Genomic DNA, 21,813 nt, shown 5'->3' with positions numbered 1-21,813 from the left:
AAACAGGAATGGACAGAAGTACACATAAACAAACAGACAGCGCATATACACAGGAGGGAATATATAAACAGACAATTGGGGGCAGAAACACAGACAGGAGGGAACCTATACGTACAGGAAGGAATGAATAAACAGACAGGAGGAGACATATACACAGAAATGGAGGGAAAACATACACACAGGGTGGACATGTAAACAGACAAGGAGGGACACATACTCATGTAGGAGGAACCTACACAGATAACATAAATATACACACATACTGATACTTAGCTTTCATACAGATAGGACACAACAGAGACATAAACACAGATATCACCCAGTACACACATAAACATTTGTCATACAGCCAAGACCAACATACTCATGCTTACCTGTCACAGCAGGTATATATATGCCTTCAACAGAAACAGGTGGAAAATTTATGTCTTACACAGACAGAAACTCTCATACTAACAGGAGAAACAAACATGTGGCAATTATCTCTAAAACAGACAACAAACAGAGATACCTATCTTTCATACGTCCACAAGGGACATACACACAAGTACCTAACTCCAAAACAGAGAGGAGAGATACAAGCACAGACTATGATCACATACCGGATTGTATAGTTCTCATATTACAAAGGACATTACACATGTCAGGGACACTTTCCACTTACACGTACATGAATGCCATGTGAATACAATGGACATTTGTCTGCAACTTAGATATAAACAAACACACACACATTTAATTCTTCAATATCTATTTGCTCAGAGAAGGTGAACACACCACCTACAGACAAAAAATATGCCATTCATCAACCGCATGGATACAAGGGAAAGGTATCTGTGATACAGGACAACGTGTACTAATGCTAACTTTCTACACAAGCAAAACTTTCTAGTACTAACTTTCACACAAGCAAACAAAGAAATAGTTCATATTTAAAGATATCACAAAATACTTACCTCATACATAGACATGGGACACAAAGCTTTCACAGAAAAGAGAAATGCGTACGTCTTATAATGACACCTGTGACACTAAAGGACAAAAGCCATTCACAAAGCCACATGTTGATGCTTTGTGGACACTGTGCCACTTTAGTTTAACCTATTTAATCTTGACCCTCTATGTATGAAGGTGAGAGGCACAAGTCTGACAGCACCTTAGCAACAACAAATAAGGTTTACACTTCTGCATTTTGTATAGAGTGTGAGATAAATTTTTGACAAATGGTGAGGAACATAACTCAAGCCAAGCTTAAGCATGTGGAGAAATATTTAGCCATCTATTCACAATCCATAAATTACTAACATGAGACAGGTATAAAGCAATGCAGAATCAAATCACATCATATGATTAATACAAATAATACTTTGGGTAAGATCATTCTTTCTGTGTCAGTGGAGTGGTCAGGTGCGTAGATACACTGCACCTGACATGCTGTTACCACAGTTCTCCATTTGAATGGGAGACTCTATGTAAAGGAAAGATTAGCATAGTTACTATTGCTTTATACCGTGGCATGTGTATTGGCAAGTTTACTTCCACACTCAATTTGCTCTACAGGTAGTTGATAGAAGTGTCAAGTTATCTTCTGTGTGTTGCTTAGCAATGGGAAGCTGAACAAGGGAGGTAATGTGAAGTCTCGATGTCCGAGAAATTGTGAGAGAGCTGATTGCATACTTTGTGTTGGTTCAGAGTCTTTATTTCCGATGCTCAGAATCCTATTCTATGGTTCCTCCTTTGGCCTTGCCAAAGTTTCTGTTTCTTTCAATCTCATTAGTCCCCTTCTCTTATAGAAGGACTCCTTGTGATTAGATGGTATATTCGGGGTGTGGGTCCTTCCTGCAGGTTATGGGTTAATTCCCTTGTTACTTTATACTTTTCAGTTTGTGTGTGGCATCCTGGGGGAATAGTAGATGGGTGAAGTGGGATCTTTAACCCTTTACAGCGCCAGCCTCAGTTAGAGATGCTGGAGCGTATGCCGATGCTGCCAAACATGCTGCTGCTTCGCAGAATCCAGGGAGACCTGCTGGCCCAGGGAACCCAGGCCTTCCTGGTTGTCCTGCTGCTCCCTCAGGACCTCTCTCTCCATTTTTACCATCACTGGCATTACCTGGGATGCCCGGGATACCTGAGGGACATTAAATATTTTAATTAATGTTTTGAAAAATAATGCAGTTTTTAGTAAAAAAAATAAAATTTAAAGGTAGTGTAGGTAAAAATATTTTAGCGTGTCACAGATTATGGCTGTTTCACGGAACACCTTTTTTATAGGCAAGTTGGCTGAATTGGGAGGTTTGTGTCTGGAAAATAGATGAATATTGCCAATTATGGGGATCGTCATTGTACCTGTTTAGTGAGAATATAGCACAGTATACAGCACAATGGATAAAGACATAACTACACTGATAAACGTAGTTTACTTTACATGAAAATTAAAGACGTATTATCCCTAACTAAAATAGGTATACGTCCATTATCCACTAGAATTAGTTCCCAAATTATTCTACTAGTCAGTCTACCTGGTATTCCTGGAGGACCTGGCAAACCTTGGTGTCCACGTCCGGTATCTCCTCGGTCTCCCTTCTCTCCTCGTTTTCCTAAAGTAATGAAGAGAAAAGTCATTGCATAACATTGGCAGAATATGCGGTATCTAGGAGATTCAATAGATAATTTATCATTATAAAAGCCACAGCCTGTCTGATATCTACAACTGGATATAAGCAATTGACATATTTATGAAACAATGAGGTTCTCTTTGAACATAGAAATAAACTAATTATGATATGTCATAAACAAAAGGAGTCACAATACATTTTCCCTGTGCATGTATAAAAATAGTATATAATAGTTTCAAGCTCACCCATGATATTGGAAAACTTTATAACTTCATTGAGAGAAACACCCGATAGATGGGATCAGTACATCAAAGAAAGTCAGGTATTAACAGTTTTTTGAGCGTTGAAGAGTGTCTGTATATTTCATTGCTGAGCCAAGCCATTATAGGAATGCTATATGGAGCCCATTCATACACACTTGTAATGAATGCTTATGCATATGGATATTGGCCTAATTTCTTCTGATATGAACTACATGCAATCAGTAAACCAGGGGAAAAAGTTAGATGAGTATATAAGCAGCATCTTTGCTTGGAACTCGAAGTTCTTGAACAGTAAATTGAATTATTTTTTATTTACTAAGAAAACTAAAGATGCACTGCAAACATCATGAATAGTGTTTTAGCCTCTTATCGTCTGGGCAATGATGGCCCTCAATTTAATTCTATCCGCTGATAACAGTCGAGTTTTTCATTCTATTTTTTTTATTTGAATTTTTTAGGGGAATAAGCTCAACAACCACTTTATACACCCAGCGTGCATCACTAACCTTTAGGACCAATGTTCCCAATCTGGCCCATCACACCAAAAATTCCAGGAATACCCCGTGGTCCATGGTGTCCATGTGGTCCTTGCTCTCCAGGTGGCCCTGGTGGTCCAGGTGGTCCTGGAGGCCCCATGACACCAGCTCCTCCTAAGGCTGCTCGCTGAGCACTGACAGCCACAGCTGCTAGTTGTTCTGTATGAGATAAAGGGATCATAATTTTACTGAAAGTTATTGCTCACTGCTCTATATTGCACATGCAGCTGCTCACTGTTCAGCAGTACCCACATTTACATAGCATTACCTTGTAGCATTTTCAGAACCACTTCCTCAATGTGCTGATCTCCAGGATCACGTCCCTGGAAGGCAGGAAGGGATAAATTATAGGGACATACACATAAGTACCTAACTCCAAAGGGACATACACATAACTCCACAAACACATCCCCACCCTATATAGAAGGACCTTTTATATACGTTGTGTCTGCCATTAGATTACGTTGTACAATCTTAACACTTTTCAAGATTCACAAGCTCAATCAATCAAACTAAATTTAAGTTGAACATTTCTGGAAACTAGTGTATTCTACAAGTCCTTACCGGTACTCCTTGGCGTCCTGGCAATCCAGGAACTCCCCTCTCCCCATTGAGTCCTCGTGGTCCTGGTGGCCCAGCTAGTCCCTGCACACCAGGCTGGCCAGGATCTCCGGTGGGACCAGAGTAACCCAATTCTCCATGAACACCTTGCTATGAAGAGGTACAGAAGAAAAGTGAAACCAAAAAAATCACAAGAAAGGGAGCAATCTAAATTTCAATGCAATGAGAAATATATGGCATATATCTGAGTCAAGTATACATACCCTCAAATCTGACAATGCCTCTCTGCTCAACTAGATAAATTATCCTCATGGACAACACAATGCTGTATTAATAGGTTCTGTACCATGATAATAGTAGTTAGTCGGGCCATGCGTTAATCAGTTTCAGTTAGAAAGGATTACAATAATCTTGGTGCCCAGAGTTTACTATTATGTTTGTTAATGTACCATGGCTGCCCATTGTATGAAGAGGATCACATGTTCAAACTTTAAAAGTTTGTTGTTAGTTGAGCTGAGCATGGTGCATGTTTATTTAAACAAAAAACCTGAGGGTGTTTTATCAGAACAACAGAAAGGATATACAATGTATTTTTCTTTTGACTTCTATTTGAAAGGGACCTGAAAATCCAAAAGTTACCATTGCTTGAACGTTCAAGAGTGGCTCTTACACAGAGAAAATGCTAATATATATATAGTAACTAAGAGATCTAATTATTGTAAGCAATGTTAATCAAACTGAGACGGGAAGTGGCAGGCCTGTAAGCCTAATATCCATACTGGGAATACCTTTCAAAAGATTGATAATATTATGTGATGTGAAATAGCGTTATGCAGTGATATTTTCTGGAGGCATCAGGATTGCTTTATGAGCAGTAGGTCACAATAATTTTTATATTTTATTTTATTATTATTATTAATGAGTTATTGAAGGCTGGTGCTGTCTCTCTAAAAATGTCTCTCTAAAAATACAAATTACCAACATCTCCTCCTTCTGCAGGGATGTTTGCTCTAGAATTTGAAGTTCTCTCAGATAATCTTATCTTTCCAACTGTTTTAATTGATGTGTTGTACATATCACACAAATAACATAGGATGGGGGAATATATACTCCTATAGACTGTAAGCTCGATTGAGCAGGGTCCTCTTCAACCTATCGTTCCTGTATGTTTTCTTGTAATTGTCCTATTTATAGTTAAATCCCCCCTCTCATAATATTGTAAAGTGCTACGGAATCTGTTGGTGCTATATAAATGGCGATAATAATAATAATAATAATAAAGTGCTCATTGTTCTATTGATAGCTACACAGCATGTTGGTTGAGAGTAGTTTTCAGAAAAATTAACAAACCTACTTGCTGTACAAATGAAATGAACATGTTGGCAGATGGTGTACTTGTTGCACTTGATTGCGTACTAGCTGTATAACAAAATATATGTGATTGCCTGTGGCGATTGGTAAACTTTGAAAATGACTGGTCATTTTTAGGGGTGGAACCAGATTCCCTGTTTGTTTTTGAGGTTTGCTCATATAACCCCCTGTTCTCAGTCTGACTCAATGAAAAGTCATTTCTTGTACAGCACAATAAATATAGATACACATATTTGGGATACAATAACAACTTTATCCCGATGATCTTAACCCAATTACAGCCCTAGAAGACAGGACAATATGCAGGCCAGTCTATTACAATTTGACATCTGTATAAAAAAAACTATTACCAGTCATTAAAGGGGGTGACTGCAAAATTAGTCATGACAGATGCTACATTCGTTTTTACCCTGCAAAAAAGTTATGATTTATTTTAGATTTTTTTTCTTTTTTAAACTAGGGTGGCACTACCACATCTTCCCCTACGGATCAGCCTCCACTGGTGCTAAAATATCTCATGATTTTGAACAGTTTTTTTTTGTGTGTTAATTGATTTATTATGATTATTATTATTATTATGATATTTTTAGAGCGCCGTCAAATTCCGCAACGCTTTACAATGGGTGGACGAACAGACATGTAGTTGTAACCAGACAAGTTGGCCACACAGGAACAGAGGGGTTGAGAGCCCTGCTCAATGAGCTTACATGCTAGAGGGAGTGGGGTAAAATGACACAAAAAGGTAAGGATAGTATTAGACTAGTGACAGTTGCAGAAGAGGAATTTATGATGCAGTAGTGGGCATTGAAGTTAATGTCTTATTATTATTGATATAACGCATATTATATAGTAATCAGATCCAGTGAAGATCAGTTTTTGTTGCCATAAAAAAAGCTCATCTATTAGTATGTATAGACCAGGCATAGGCAACCTTCGGCTCTATAGATGTTTTGGACTACACCTCCCATGATGCTTTGCCAGCATTATGTGTGTAAGAGCATTATGGGGGATGTAGTCCACAACATCTGGAGAGCCGAAGGTTGCCTATCCCTGGTATAGACTAAAGTCTAAAATGTCCATCATGAAAAGTTCTGTAGTTTCATTCTCTCTGAACCTTACTCATGACTGGAGATTGCAGAACGGCTGAGCAACTAATCATTCAAGATTTTAGGTATATGGAAAAGAATTGCCAATTCTCTGGTTAATGTCCCCACAGACATGCTCCGTCTGCTAGTACAGCATTTGACCACACACATTGTCCCGTCATCTACGTGTGTCACTGGATAACGGCATAAGGATGTAGTCAAATTCTAAAGGGTGGAGTCTAGCGCACCACCACCTTTAAATATTACCAGCCGCAACTGATCAAAACACAATTATATTTTTCTGCTAAGGGATTCAGACAAGATGAAGGCTGAGTAATTAAACACTATATATGATTCAATGCACAAAAACTTGGAAAACTGCATTTAGGGAAATAAAAATAAACATGGTAATTATCCACTTAATAGTTGTTTAGTGAAGAAAACCTCTGTGGAGAAGAATGTTGTTTATTATAGATTTCTTGCTATGTGCAAACCCAGCCAAATGTAGCAAGGCAAGTCATTTGTGAACATGTACTAAAAGGGAATAAGAGATGAAGATAAAATATTATTTTACCTTTATATAAATCATTTTAAGACCTCAACTTGAATATATATGGCAATTTTTATTGTAAGTTATTTTGTAAGTAGTTTTTTTTCTGTTTTAATCTTTGCTTATCTAGAGATACATGGAATGTTATTATGGGTAGGACCCTTCCATGCTTCAGTGTGAATCATTTGTGGAGTACATTACTTCAACTAAAGTGTGTGTATTTTTATATAAGTCAAAAACATGAGCCTAACTAGTTTCAAAGTGTTCATCATAAATTATTTTCTCAGTTACAGTTACAGAGGAATGATAGTTTCACGACAAATAACCGTTTTTTTGTTCCTTCACTGCAGTAAATGCTATTGTGATTAAAGCAACGCAGTAAGTAAAGAAAACAAAAAACTTATGTCCACTTAATTTACGTGTTCTGGGCAACAAAGTAGTCCTATGATGCCTGGGGGTAATTCATGCCCATCTACAGAGACATTTCATATGAGCGCATGTGTGCTCTGGGAACTCGCTGCACATCGAATACGGCTGTGGGACCTGGCTGCAGAGCTGATACAGGTGTTGTACTAATTAATTAGGGTGTGGTCCTAATTGTTGCAGGCAGGGTTTGAATATGTGCTGTTTTCCTAGCACAGGCAGATTGAGCCAGACATGAGAACTGGCTGCAGAAGGAGGAGATCTGCATATTGAGAAGCTGCCATTTTGCTACTTTGCTGTAAATACCTGTGTGGAAAAATAAAGACATTTAATACTCATTTGGAGTCTTCTGCTTGTATTTTACCCTAGAGTACAGTGGTTTAAAAAGCTCATGTCGGGGGGGGCGGGGCCGACCGCCATGCTGGCAGGTCGCACAAAAGAACAGCTCCTGCGTCCTAGCCCAATTTTCACAAGAAAAATAAATTTAATACCTATCAAATGACTGGCAAAGGCGACCCTGTGTAAGCAGATACCCTGGTCCTGAGGTGAGGCTTGCTGCAGAGTTTTAGTCCCTCGGAGGGGCGCCTCTCCGTCCCTCGCGATGGGGAGCGCTCGGGCGGTGAGTGAGGTGGACGGCCACTACCCTGCTATCCTGCCCACCAGTGGCACGAGCGACACACAAGGCTGAGGAGGTCCGGCCCCGTTCCCCCTCCCCCCCTGGACCGGAGGGGGTGATCCCGGTCCCCACCCTGGGCTCGCCAGCAGCCAGAAAAGCTAACACTCCAGGCTGTGATGGAGCCCCAGAACTCGGAGGCCGCAGCCAAAATGGCGGAGACAACATGCAGAGTCCCCAAGCCAGCAAACGACAGACGCAACAAACTGATACGGGACGCGTGGAAATCAACATGTACCTGCCAAGACCCACTCCGGGTTAAGCTGACCGGTAGCGGAGATACTGGAACCACGTCGCACCTCCATGCAAGCAGCAGCACAATAGGCCGGCAGAGACCACGTGCGCTTATAGAGAGGACTCTCAATGCAAGCACCGCGAGGCAGCAGACCCACACTGACCAATAGCCCATAGCTGCGAAATCACAGTGAAAACGACGTGGCTGCAGAGATCTAACTCCTACCCGAGGTAGACACTGGACCGAACCGCAAGTACACCGTAGGAGAACTATTCTGCCAATTACCTGGACTGCACCTAATTTGGCTGTTCCCAAGCTTGAGCCCCTCTGCAGTCACTACACTTCAGAGGCAAGCCTCACGGCACATAGACACTGGCGGGTGGTTAAACTGGGGTGGTAAAATTCACGCATGTATGAAGCTTCTTTTTATTAATCTACTAAACTGATTTGCTTTAGTTAAACTGTTGACAACACCAACTATGCCAAGACAATCTCATAAGACCTAGCTTGAATGTCATGATATATTTTAATAGCTCTAGCCTGTCTAAACCACTAGCGTAGCAACCCAGAGTTAATTGCATCACCCATAGACTAGCTACTGCTCTGCTTAAGTATGTTCACTATGTACGCTTATTCTACTCTATACCTTATTATACAAAATGTGCCTATTAACACATTGCTCCTACTGTTAAGCATGTAAAACGCTCGAGGATTGCTATTGGGGCACCATGAGCCTGCCTGTTTTTATCACAATGCACAATAAAAATAAAGAATTAAAAAGCTCATGTCACATAAGGTGGAGAAAATGAGTAAACCCCATTATATGTCTGTGTGTGTTATAAATTGCAAGCACCAGACTCCAGATAAGCTGCAAATGTCTTTAGTTTTCCACACAGATATTTACATCAAGCAGTAGTCCACAACAGAGTGTCTATCGCATACAAGTGGTCCTACCCAAAACCAGCAAATCCCTTCACCAAAACATGTATTAAATATTTATCATAAGACCAGGCTTCCTGTTATAACAGAATACAGGATATATTTATAATTTAAAATGTAAAGTCCTATGTGACTAGTTAGGTCTTATTTATTCAGCACTGCAAGCCTGGAGGTTCTAGGACTCCGTTTACACTCACCAATGGCTAGTGAAGAGTGGAAATTCTGAGCACGGGATATGTATATATACAACAATACGAACAACAATAAGGTAAGGGGCACAAGGCGAAGCTCAGAAGTGTGCTGGAACTGAATGTTAGCCACAGTTACTTAACTGCCATATCAAACCATGAAAAAATGTTTGAATATCACAAAAAGAAACTGCTCTGAAGGTCAATACCTGCTTTGTGTTAGGTGAAATCTGCCTGACTGAATTGTCATGTTGTACTCACCTGTCCTTTAGGACCTGGTTCACCAGATTCTCCCTAAATTATAAGCAAAAAAAAATAGCAATCCATTAACATAATGACATAATAATGACATTATAGTGACATGTCAAAAAAATGGAGGAGTCTGCTAAACACAGATATCAAATAAATGAGTATATGTAAGAAAGGTATGGAAGACTAATTATATGGAATATGGAATACTAATTATTCTAGAATCAGAACAAGAAGACTATAACACTCCGATTTGAAATGTAGAAGTGACAATATGTTGTAAAGGTGAAATCCTTGCAAGACTATTTAAAATGTGTAGCCTTTTCCCAAAACGTGAAGCCTAAATGGGTTTGGGCTTCTTGCCATGATAAAGGCATTAAAAGCTAAAACTAGGAAAGCAAATGTACAAGTTAATAAATATGACCCTACATTTTCAAAGCTTAAGGATAAGGCATTAGTCTAACTGCTCCAAACTGCTGCTTTTAAATTAACAATCATACAGTTATTTTGAGATAAGTGTAAAGACGTTTAGGCCTACATGCAGTGTATGAGCAAATTGCAGGCTTGACAAGTCCCAGAAGCGTGTGTGATTTCTTTGAGTACTGACATATTTAAGGTTCACTACTGTAAACTAGGAAAGGAAAAGATGAATACCAAAATTGATAATTCCCGTTTAACAAAGAGGTTCTTAAAGGGATATTATAGTGCTAGGAATACAAATCTGTATTTGTATTACATACTATAGATCTGAAAAGGGGGTGCTAATGCGCTTGCACAAAGTGCACCACAGGTGCATTAGGCCCTACCCATAGGGGGATGTTACCGACGTTGGATGTCCTCATGCAAAGCGTGACAATGTGCAGCGTCAGTAAGGCAATGAAAAGGCGTCGAACAAGCAGGAAGTGCATCTAGTGGCTTTCTGATTGACAGCGCTAAAGGCAATCTTAATATTGCAATGTTAACTATTGTAGGTTATCAGCAACTGCATGAATTAACATTGGAGGGATAAGGGGACAGGGACATTGCAACCAGACCAGGGCCGGATTAACATAGGGGCTGATGGAGCTGCAGCTCCAGGCCCAGGCCCATGGAATAGGCCCATTGATTTAAAAAAATATATATATATTTTTTTTTTTAATTTTTTTTTTTCCACACACTACTCTTAGGGATTCCACCTGGCTTTTATTTTATTGGCACAGACAGTATTTGAGACTGCCTGGCTGGTGCCAATATTGCAGTGATACTGGCAACACCATTGCTGGTATTTTTCTCAGTATAAACAAGAGATTACTATGCAATACCAGCACTGGCCAGTAGGGGTCGCTGTGTGTGGAGACAGGCAGGGTAGGAATTTCCAGCATATCCCTCCCTGCCTATCTATACTCACTGATCTGCAGGGGTGCAGCTACAGAGAGTCCAGATAGCAACTTCCACCCTGCAGAGACAGCCTACAGCTCAGCAAAGTAAGGAATGGGGGGAAAGACTGCAAGGAGACATACACTGAGACACTAAGGGACATTGGGAGACATTATGACACAGACACATGGGGACATCATTAGATGCATTTATGCTAAGCTCAGGGTGCTGTCTGCACAGTATGCCCTTATTTGGCCAGCTGCATGATTGGTAGGCAGCCTGATATGCATTCATGCCAGGCTGGCCTTCTAATTCTTTGGGCAGACATGTTCTCATTTTGGGCATGTTCGCCCCTTTTGGCAGGTTACGTGATTTGTGTCAGTGGCACACCCTTTTACTGTGCCCATTGACTTCCTGCTTGACTGGACACTGCTGTTAGGGGTTATGGATTTACTTGAAAGATGAAAACCTAAATTAGTGAGAGATTAGCCTAGGGTATGTGTTTTCTTATAGCTGCTGTTTGCTTTCTCTCCAGCACCATCTCCATCAGATACATGACGCTTGGGAGTGTTTTACTGTTTTTGGTCGATATGATTCTGTAATTAGGCCCGTCATAATTGTCAGCACCAGGCCCACTGGGCTCTTAATCTGGCCCTGAACCAGACCACTTCAATGAGCTGAAGATGAGTCTGGGTGCCTATAGTGTCCCTTTAAGCAAAATAATACTGATATGAGTTGATACTGATTAGCATAGGGGCTGTCTGGGATTTATCTAAATTTGCATTACAACATAAAATAGAGTAAGGAGTGTATCTACCAACGAAGTAATAAACATGTAGTGCATATGTCACCTATCTGAGAAAGCATGGATATATGAAAGACTATGCAATCAGAGCAAGATAATTTGGTTTGGCTGCACCATTTTTCCCCCCTAAAAAGAACATTTTTAGGAATGCCTAAATTTCAGCCACATATCAGTTTGGCTTAGCAGAATTTCAGTACTAAAAACCAAGTTCAGGAACCTCATCAAATGAACCAAAAGGTTGCAAAAAGGTGTAGCTATAATATATATATATATATATATATATATATATATATATATATATATAACTTAACACTGATAGGAGCATTTTCCCACCATTTGGTTCAAATACACAACTATATAATAAATAGTGTTTTATTGTATGGCTATTTCCCCCTCTATTGGTCACTAATTTGTAAACTAAACTGGTCTGAAAATGCTGCTATCAGTGTGTTGTAAAATATATACATAACTGACCTGTGAATAAAATTGGACCAAATTCTGATGAATTGCAATTCAGACCGAAATTTATCTGCAAGTCTTTTGTGCAAAATATACTGTAAGATATATGGATGATATGTACCATGTTTAAGCCCCAAAGATTTTGAACATTGCATAGTAAACAGGGAATGACACCATGTTTACAATGTCTACAGAAATTAAAAAGAAATGCTACTAATACAAAAGAGGGACAATGATCATTCCATTAGTTTTCAGAATAGTCACTACACGTCTTGAACAAGGAATTTAGAAAAGTTTTTCATATAAATGACAAATCTCAGCATACAAGGAAATGCACTGTGTGTTGTTATGGCCAAGTTATGTGAAGCTAATACCTCGCAATACTCCGGGACATGAAGCAAAATAAGTGTAGCTAAATTAGGTACATCTAGTAAAATACTCAAAAATGTAATTCTTACCTTCTCTCCTATCTCGCCAGCCAATCCTTCAACTCCAGGATCTCCCTGTAACAAAGATTATATATATTTCTGTGTGTGCAATGTAACCCTTCATTCAAGCAAGAACACATTTACTGAGTGAAAATATCAAGATAATAGAAACAGCTACTGAACAAATAGAGTTTAGGACCTGAGGGGTGAAGGCCCATTGAGACCAAAGAAACCAATCGTACCAAAAATCATCCAAAAAAAGATCAGCAAGTTCAAAGGCAAAAGCATAGAAATAAAATTGAAACAGACATCTTGGTCTTTTCATATAGTAGCAAGCTGTGCCATGTACAGTAGGGGGTCTAATGCCTGCAGCATATATTACTGATCTACTCAGAGGCGTTTTACGTCAACATAGGCAGGGGATTAGATAAAAGACAGATGGATGCATGGAGACTATATTTACACCTGCACACATATAGATATACATAAATATGTATACAGAATAGCTACACAGAGTAACAAAAGCTACATGATTTGCTATGTCAAGACATACCAGTATAGCCCTCATTGGCTTTTTCTGAGTTTAATTGTCTTATTGTAGTAAATATGATAAGCAAAACTTACAGTCTTGCATGTAAACACAGACAAACTAAAGAAAAAAAAATTGTCACAGCACATTACATAAGGATAACTTGGTGTTTTTATAACGTGTGTGCACATGAATACATGAGAGACTCACTTACCAGTCCTCCCTTTGCTCCAACCTTTCCTGGAAATCCCTAGTGAACATAAATAGGTTAGTCAGCTTGGAATATCTGGCCTAGTCAATCCCTTTAACCAACTCCCAACAGGAAACTTGACTGGATAGGTCACCAAAACTAGCCGACGACCAATCTTTGTACAATTCAATAAACACACAGGTTCATTCTCGAAAGGATGATATGGTGGAACAATCACCATGGAAACTAATGGAATTTTATGGCTGACTTGATATCAGTCCATGTTTAAAATTCCAGAATATTTTATGGGAAATGTTATTGGAGTCATAATATCTATGAAGAAGAAATAGCAAGTTGCAACAGAACAATTCTGACAAATGTGCTAAAAGGCTCCTTTCTGAAAGGGTGTTTAACAGCAGCATTGTCCTCAGAAAAATTAAGTATAATAGTTTGCAAAGCTTAACATGAGATTCACTGGCTCTGGTCAGTTAGCGTTTCCTAATGGAAAGCTAAATGATGTCTGTGCCAAAATATCTAGCATAATTGTTTTTTGACACCTAGTTCTAACTACCAAGAAGCAAATAAATGCCCTTAATTTAAATAAATGCTGTACAATTCCTACCACTTACTTTGTCTCCTTTAATTCCGGGGATTCCCTGGGGTCCTGGAACACCAGGAGGACCCTGCTCACCCTTTGCCCCCTAGCAGAAAGAACAAGAAAAGAGGTAGAGTTCATTTATGATAACAATGCAAGCTACACTTGATTTGTATGCAATGGATTGACACATTATGTTCTAATACATTACTTATATCATTGCCTCACAGCCTGTATACAAGGCCAGCAATTTTTAAAGATGTTTGTACATAACTTGAATATCTACTTACTACTTTGCCTTGAAGTCCAATTGGTCCAACTGGTCCTCTCTCTCCACGGTCTCCCTGCAAAACAGAAATGTATGATTTTACAGTAACCTGGATTTATAACAAGTATTGTTTTGACAGACCATTTCCCAGCAGTCACTTGGACGGGTTAGTTTTTAAATGCCATATATTATTTTAATCTCTTCAGATTATTTTGATATTGAAGATATGAACCAGAACGTAAATAGTGTAGGTTGTAGAACAATGTAAACCATAACATATTTATTTTCATACACTTGTATGTTGTTATAAGTACACAGTTCTAAGCCCAACACCATGTATTTACCTTTACACCTACAATGCCCCTGGGGCCAGCTTCACCTGGTGGACCGCTTTCCCCCTAAAAAAAACACCAAAAAAAACAGAAGAATGTCTTATGGCAGAAAAGACAAAACATATACATTCAATAAATGGTATAACATAATGTAGATAATGTTTCTCTGAATATACACACTTGTACATTGTAATCCAACACACTGCCAACAAGCATCATAATGTAAGCTTATATGTTGGTTGTACAAGAATATATTGCAACCCTTTAACATTTTTTTTAAAAATAAAATGTATTTGATTGGGATTCTGTTCTGAATACTACCATAGTCCATTTGTCCACAATTATACATCACAAAATGTGATACATGTAACTTAAATACCCAGTGCATTATGTTTACTTGATTTTTCAGAGTTTTTTTTTATACAGAGACTAGAAATAGAAAATTTGGGGGAGATTATTGATTTACATACTTGCTTTCCAGGAGCCCCACTAAATCCTGGTTCTCCACGAGCACCTGGCTCACCCTAAAAGAAACAAGTAGATGTGGGTTAAGACATTTCATATTGGCAAGTCATTGGTCATTCAAGGTCACAACAATATAACTCAAAAGTCTTACTTACTTACTATTCAGAAAGGAAGCATTTTTAATAGATTTATTGTAATTTAACATAAAATATAAAATAGCTTTAGGGTGTGTGAGACTAGATGTGAAGAACATCAATTTAAAAAAAATATAATATTCATTACTAACAGTTGGGTTAAGAAAAAAGACAAATGGTCCACATTATTTATACAGTCATCCTACCTTTGCTCCAGTGGCACCTGACATTCATCTACCCCAAATCTAGTGATATTGTTAAATAATGGCAAGTAATAATTGTCCCATAGCATTCCCTGCAAACCTTTTGCCCAGCTCCTCCCTTGGATCCAGGCTGTCCAGGTAATCCCTGGTGGGAAAATGAAGAAACACAATAAGTTTAAACCTTCAGGTAATGCGCACTGTAAACTGCTTATCTAGGCAATTAAAATGGTAGGAAGGGAAGCACTGTTGTGGATACTTACAGCTAATCCTTGGTGACCGGGGGAACCGGGTATCCCGTTTTGACCAGGACTACCCTGTTTATGAGAAAATGGAGTAATAAAAAATAAAAAGGTAAGACACAAGCCCCACTTATTAAGTTACATGTCCAAAACACAAAGGAAAATTACAGGGAAAAGAGGTGGGTAGACAAAAGATGATGAAGGGTGAAAAAAAAAAGATTGAGAACTCAAGAGCAATTACGGTAATCAGGTAATTTAAAAGGGAGCAAATGTGTAACAGTACAGTAAATTGATAATGATAACATATAGCAAGACAAATACGAATTTGAAAAGAAAAAAAGGCAATACAATCAAATGGAAAGGTATCATGGAAATTTTCAAAGAATAAATCACAATGTTACTCACCTTCACTCCAGGAATACCAGGAGTTCCATCCTTGCCATCTATACCAGGGAGACCCTAGATATGGAAGAAATATGAAGTGAAGTTTACTGGAACTGCAGTAATGGCTGTTAAATTAGCAAGACCAATGCATAGCATTCTAGCTGTGAATAGTATCCATTTTCATGTGAAGTCCATAAATTAGTATATTCAAGATCATAACTGATATGTCTTGACATGTTAATTGTAAATTAAAGTAAAGGGGAGCTGTCAGTTCTCTAGAATTTTTTCCCCCATTAACATTGCATTATCAGACTATCAAGTTCACATTGATTAATTATGAAATCATGTTCTAAGCCCATTTTTAAGTTGATAATATTTTCTGACGTTAGAGGTGTTACCGACAGAAAATAGCAGATGAAAGTAAAAAAAAAAAAAAAAAAACATATTGACCAGTTTCAGGCCCTGGATTTTTATGTAGGCCATATTTGTTTGCAGTGCTTGTCATTGGAAAAGTTGAATGTTTCTGTTTTCTGTAGTCTGGGAACTTAATTTGTAGGATATACAGATCAAGAACAATTTCTTCATGTTTGAGACAAACAAAAAGAGAATAATATTTTTGTTTCATTTTGGTGTTTTTTTTAAATATTTGTATATTAATTCAATTAATATAAATTAATTTAAATAGGAAGAATCTAACGCTTATCTCCCAGTGGTGATTGTGTAACCTAACGTAAGTGTTAAATGCCATAAGTATTCACTTACATTGTTGCCTTTTGGTCCCATAGCACCAATCTGTCCCGTGATGCCGCGTGCACCCTGTAACAGAGATATGAGTTTAAGTAATATAGGCAAAAGGATTAAACTTGGTTATGTCAAATAATTGTGAAAGTAGTGAAAGGAACAGGCAGAACAAGAATTTAGAATACATTTGGAATACAGACAGGGAGCATATAAAAGAGGGACAAGCACTAGACAATATAAGTGACAGTATATAATACAGATGTGATGGAGATATGACAAATGAAAGAAGAGATTATGACATACATATGTACAATGGTTATGTTGCCCTTGAGAAGTTGAGATTCTGACACACGGATTTATAAGATGGTGACGTTATTGTTAACGGCTGGGAGACTCTGACATAAAGATGTTTTGAATGGTAATACCAAGGTTAGGAAAGGTAAGCCTCTGACAAATATATGTTGCAGTTTGAAAAAAAACATTCTTTTGCATAGATGCTTAAAGGACCACTCTAGTGCCAGGAAAACATACTCGTTTTCCTGGCACTAGAGTGCCCTGAGGGTGCCCCCACCCTCAGGGACCCCCTCCCGCCCGGCTCTGGAAAGGGGAAAGGGGTAAAACTTACCTTTTTCCAGCGGTGAGCGGAGAGCTCTCCTCCTCCGATCCTCCTCTTCTCCTCCCCGTCGGCTGAATGCGCACGCGCGGCAAGAGCTGCGCGCGCATTCAGCCGGTCACATAGGAAAGCATTCACAATGCTTTCCTATGGACGCTTGCGTGCTCTCACTGTGATTTTCCACTAGAGGAAATAGGGGAAGGCTTAACCCATTCACAAACATAGCAGTTTCTCTGAAACTGCTATGTTTATGAAAAAATGGGTTAACCCTAGAAGGACCTGGCACCCAGACCACTTCATTAAGCTGAAGTGGTCTGGGTGCCTAGAGTGGTCCTTTAATGCAGTAATGTCATAGTTTGAGAAAGAGAGAATCTTCACTACCAGTGTGTGAGATTGTAATTTCATAAAAGGAGAGGATTAGACCTACAGATGTGTCGAATCATAATACAAGGGAAGAAGAGACTACGTCATAATGTTTTGTTTATGATTATAATACAGAAGTTGGACATACAGAAGGTAAGTTAGGGAATGCTAGTGAGCCGTGAAATAAATATGTGTAGGGCTGAAACCGTGTGCGGTTCAGAGCATCTGCATGTCTATGTAATAGGTATAGTGTCAGTTAATGCTTGCATGTGAGTAATAAATAGAATTTTACATACATAGTCCAATGTGTCTGTGTGTGTATAAATCTTTCATTAAACAAAAAGCTTTCATTAAACAAAACATCAGTAGAACCGGTGACAGCCGAGATGCAAGTTCCAGGTCATGCTTTGTGTCTCTTTAGCGGTTTCACTACCACAGCCATATATATCTGTGCTCCAGAGCATGTATGTATGAAATCAAACATGTGCAACATAATCTCACCCGGTCTCCTTTCTCGCCTGGCTCTCCTGGGGGTCCTTTTGGCCCTTCCTCACCCTGAAACAGATAAAAGGAAACTGAGAGACTTCGGAGGCTAGGCTCATTAGCAATAATAACTAGCTTAAATTCACTGTAATTAATTACTGAAGCACTCTGCGGGGAAGTCCATAATGAGGACTTAGGAACTCTCATTAAGAGAGGGCTTTCAACTCTGTCATTCCTGGCTGCAATTTCTCTTTTCATCAGTACAATGACTAACTGATCTTGTGAACCCTGAAGACATTCACAAAGTTACACTCTGCAATATTACAGGGTAGTAACCATAGTAATCCTCACACAGAGGTCAATTTTGTTTAAAAATCTGATTTTCTCTTTTTTATTTGCTAAAAACAGAAAACAAATCAAACGTAATGTGTAACATTCACTCCAACTTACAGGTTTTCCTGCTGCCCCAACCGATCCAATCATTCCCTTATATCCAACGGGACCCTGGGAAACACATAGGAAAACACTTGCATTAGAAGAAAATTAAAGAGCACATTTTGCATGTAACATATGTATGTGTGTGGGTGTGTGTGTGTGTGTGTGTGTGTTCATGGGTGTATGGAGAGTTAATAATATGTAGCAAAAGACAATATTGGTTATGGGACACTCTTCAGTTTATTCCCAAATGTGAGATAAATCTGCCAAAAGGGCATATTTATCTTTAATATTCTGAGTATTCTTGCACTTTATGTGTATACATTGAATTTTTATGTGTACTCCATTAACATACACCAGTGATCACTAATTTGCCTTTGTTCAAATTGAAAATGAATATATGGTTATGTAACTAAATCACTTGAATGGATATAATAACATGCCCCTTTATCCGTGACCAATCTTGTACCTAATTAATTGAACCTTGTTCATTATGAAGTATAGCTTAATAGGGCAGGGGCATCCATGGTTGAGACACTACTGTGTTTCTGGCACTAATACAATGGACTGTTTGTACAACTCAAGACGTACAACGGTACTATTTTTCACTTACCTGCACATCTTTCTCAGATGTTTCTCTTACACAAAATATATCTCTGGGTTATTGTGTCAGGTCTTACACAAACAACCAGACATGTACATTAGAGGTTCTGTTTTTAATACCACACACTGAATAACTTTACGTCACTATATGCAGTTTACTTACTGTCTCGCCCTTGGGTCCTGCCATTCCAGGGAAACCACGGATCCCCTGTGGACCCTGTACAATACAATATTGAGATAACATTTATTTTTTACATTACTTGACTGCTAACACATGTCCACTTTGCTACATGTTTTCATGTCCATATGACCAGACTCAAAAGAAACCCTGTAATTTCGCTTTAACATGGAATTTTGAAACATTCACTCAACAGAAAATCAAGAAGAATCATGTGATATGTGTTTAGAGCTCAACACCAAGAGAAAATGTAACTCTCTGATAGCACCATGCATTTGACTACACCTCTTTTATCTATACCCCCTTTATTACCATCGTGTTAACTGTCTGACCTGCACCTTTCCAGCATCGATGCGCACTGTGACACCGTGCATCTCTTTGGTGTAACTATTGGCACAGACAGCTCTACCTAAGCTTGCATTCATTTCTAAAGGTTTTGGGTCATTCCAGCGACAGTGGTCACAAATCATTTGGTGTAATTCTAATGATGATATTTTTTATATATCGATATAATTATTTATTACAAAGTGATTTAACGCCAAATGGCAGAGAATTTATCAGTGACACTGCAGGGATATGATCTATACACCAAAACCGCTTCAATAAGCTTAAGTTGGTTTGGTGCCTATAGTGTCCCTTTAGTATATTTGTCCTCTTGCTTAGTTGTCCTCCCACTCCTCTTTCTATTATGGATAGAGCTAGTTTGCTCTGTTCTGTGACGGGAGTAGTACACAGCATTGTACGAGGTCTTCAGTTTTTTTTGAAGTTTCTTGCATGGAATAGCCTTCATTCTCAGAACAAGAATAGACTGACAAGCTTCAGAACAAAGTTTTTTGTTTCTGGCCATCTTGAGTCTGTAATCGAACTCACAATTGCTGTGCTGATGTTCAACTAGTCTGATTAAAGGCCAGCTTTATTGCCATCTCAATCAGCGCATGGTTTTCAGCTATGCTGACAAAAGCTTTTCTAATCATCAATTAATTTTTTTAAATGATAAACTTGAATTAACAAATACAAAGTGCTTTTGGAACAGAGGACAGTTAGTTGCTGATAATGGGCCTCTGTACGCCTATGTAGATATACCATTAAACATCAGCCATTTCCAGCTACAATATTAATTAACAACATTAAACTGTATTTCTTATCAATGTCATGTTATTTTAATAAGCACAAAATTATACTTAAAAAAAAAAAAAAAAAACTAGAAAATGTCTAAGTGACTCCAAAATTTTTAAGACTATATGTAGATACTAGTGTTTCTACAAGGACATACAGTATTTTGCAATACATTTGTATTGCATAGTATTGCTGTTGATCTGTTCATGGATTTATATAGTCCATTGACATGGAATATTTTGGAATACTGGACAGCTTTTAATATATTACACGTATGAAAATGTTACATTTGTCCAGACTCCTCTAATATTATAATCTGAAAGATAAAAATATATTTAAAATAATATTAATAAAAATATATCAGTTACCCGAGGTCCTGGGATTCCTTGCTCTCCTGAAATTCCGACATCTCCCTTTGTACCCTAGACATAGAGGGAAAAAAACTAAATTAGAAATATATATCCATAATACATTGTTTGGGCCTTAGCTCAAATGACTATAACATGTAAAAAAGGCCTACTAATCACAACAGCTGTCTGTAACAAACCTTTCAGATACGCAATCTATCGCAATAATGTTCATCTTAAATAAAACATTCTGCCTCAAACTGTTGTTATTATTACGGTAATTAATCAAGTTTCATAAGCTAAGGCTACAACTACAAAAACGGTGCAGGTTTTTATAAGAGACTTATAAGCATCACCTAAAATTTTGTATGAGGATTGGCAGGAGGTTTTTCAGCCGCCCCAGTACTATTATGATCTGAAAGCCTAGGAATTTGCAAAATATGCAAGAATTTCAAAGGTGATTATCTTATTTATTTTGTATTAGTCTGAGGACATTCTAAGCCCAAATCCACAAAATATTACAGATGTGGTTTTGGTGCAGAGATGCTGACCCTTTTCTCAATATAAAACATTTCCATAAAACAGTAATGAATAAAACATACGATTAGTGGCTGTCAAACAAGCAGCCTCTAGACCCATTTTCCCCTTGCATCTTTAGATTTCAAGTCCTGTGTCATCATGCTCAACATGATGATGGGGAACACAGCTAATACCTCTCGAACAGAAGCACTGGATTCACTGCTTCACTGTGAGAACCACTGAATTGGTGTAATGCAGTGATTGTTGTGCATATGCATCTATCCTCATAGAGAAGCATCTGACTGGACAAATATTATCAGTTCCCTTCAGCATTTCAATG

The 21,813-nt window shown here is 38.4% G+C and overlaps 1 protein-coding gene across 1 annotated transcript in view; it reads right to left on the bottom strand.

Annotated features, from left to right (window-relative positions):
* Positions 1–902: 902 nt before the first annotated feature.
* Positions 903–21,813, bottom strand: part of COL9A2 (collagen type IX alpha 2 chain) — a 72,229-nt gene continuing 51,318 nt past the window's right edge. Inside the window, exons 13-32 of the mRNA XM_063456391.1 lie at positions 20,976–21,029; positions 19,477–19,530; positions 18,726–18,779; positions 18,294–18,347; positions 16,838–16,891; positions 16,097–16,150; positions 15,713–15,766; positions 15,553–15,597; positions 15,121–15,174; positions 14,663–14,716; positions 14,341–14,394; positions 14,085–14,156; positions 13,480–13,515; positions 12,767–12,811; positions 9,701–9,733; positions 3,979–4,125; positions 3,683–3,737; positions 3,385–3,573; positions 2,520–2,597; positions 903–2,128 (exon numbers count right to left, since the gene is read on the bottom strand). Of these exons, the coding sequence (XP_063312461.1) occupies positions 1,932–2,128; positions 2,520–2,597; positions 3,385–3,573; positions 3,683–3,737; positions 3,979–4,125; positions 9,701–9,733; positions 12,767–12,811; positions 13,480–13,515; positions 14,085–14,156; positions 14,341–14,394; positions 14,663–14,716; positions 15,121–15,174; positions 15,553–15,597; positions 15,713–15,766; positions 16,097–16,150; positions 16,838–16,891; positions 18,294–18,347; positions 18,726–18,779; positions 19,477–19,530; positions 20,976–21,029 (1,437 nt within the window). The 3' untranslated portion in view covers positions 903–1,931. The remainder of the gene's footprint in view (positions 2,129–2,519; positions 2,598–3,384; positions 3,574–3,682; positions 3,738–3,978; positions 4,126–9,700; positions 9,734–12,766; positions 12,812–13,479; positions 13,516–14,084; positions 14,157–14,340; positions 14,395–14,662; positions 14,717–15,120; positions 15,175–15,552; positions 15,598–15,712; positions 15,767–16,096; positions 16,151–16,837; positions 16,892–18,293; positions 18,348–18,725; positions 18,780–19,476; positions 19,531–20,975; positions 21,030–21,813) is intronic.

Source organism: Pelobates fuscus, chromosome 1 (assembly GCF_036172605.1).
Source record: "Pelobates fuscus isolate aPelFus1 chromosome 1, aPelFus1.pri, whole genome shotgun sequence".
Classification (NCBI taxonomy): domain Eukaryota; kingdom Metazoa; phylum Chordata; class Amphibia; order Anura; family Pelobatidae; genus Pelobates; species Pelobates fuscus.
The sequence above is the reverse complement of the archived record's forward strand: the minus strand, read 5'-3'. Positions and strand labels throughout refer to the sequence as shown.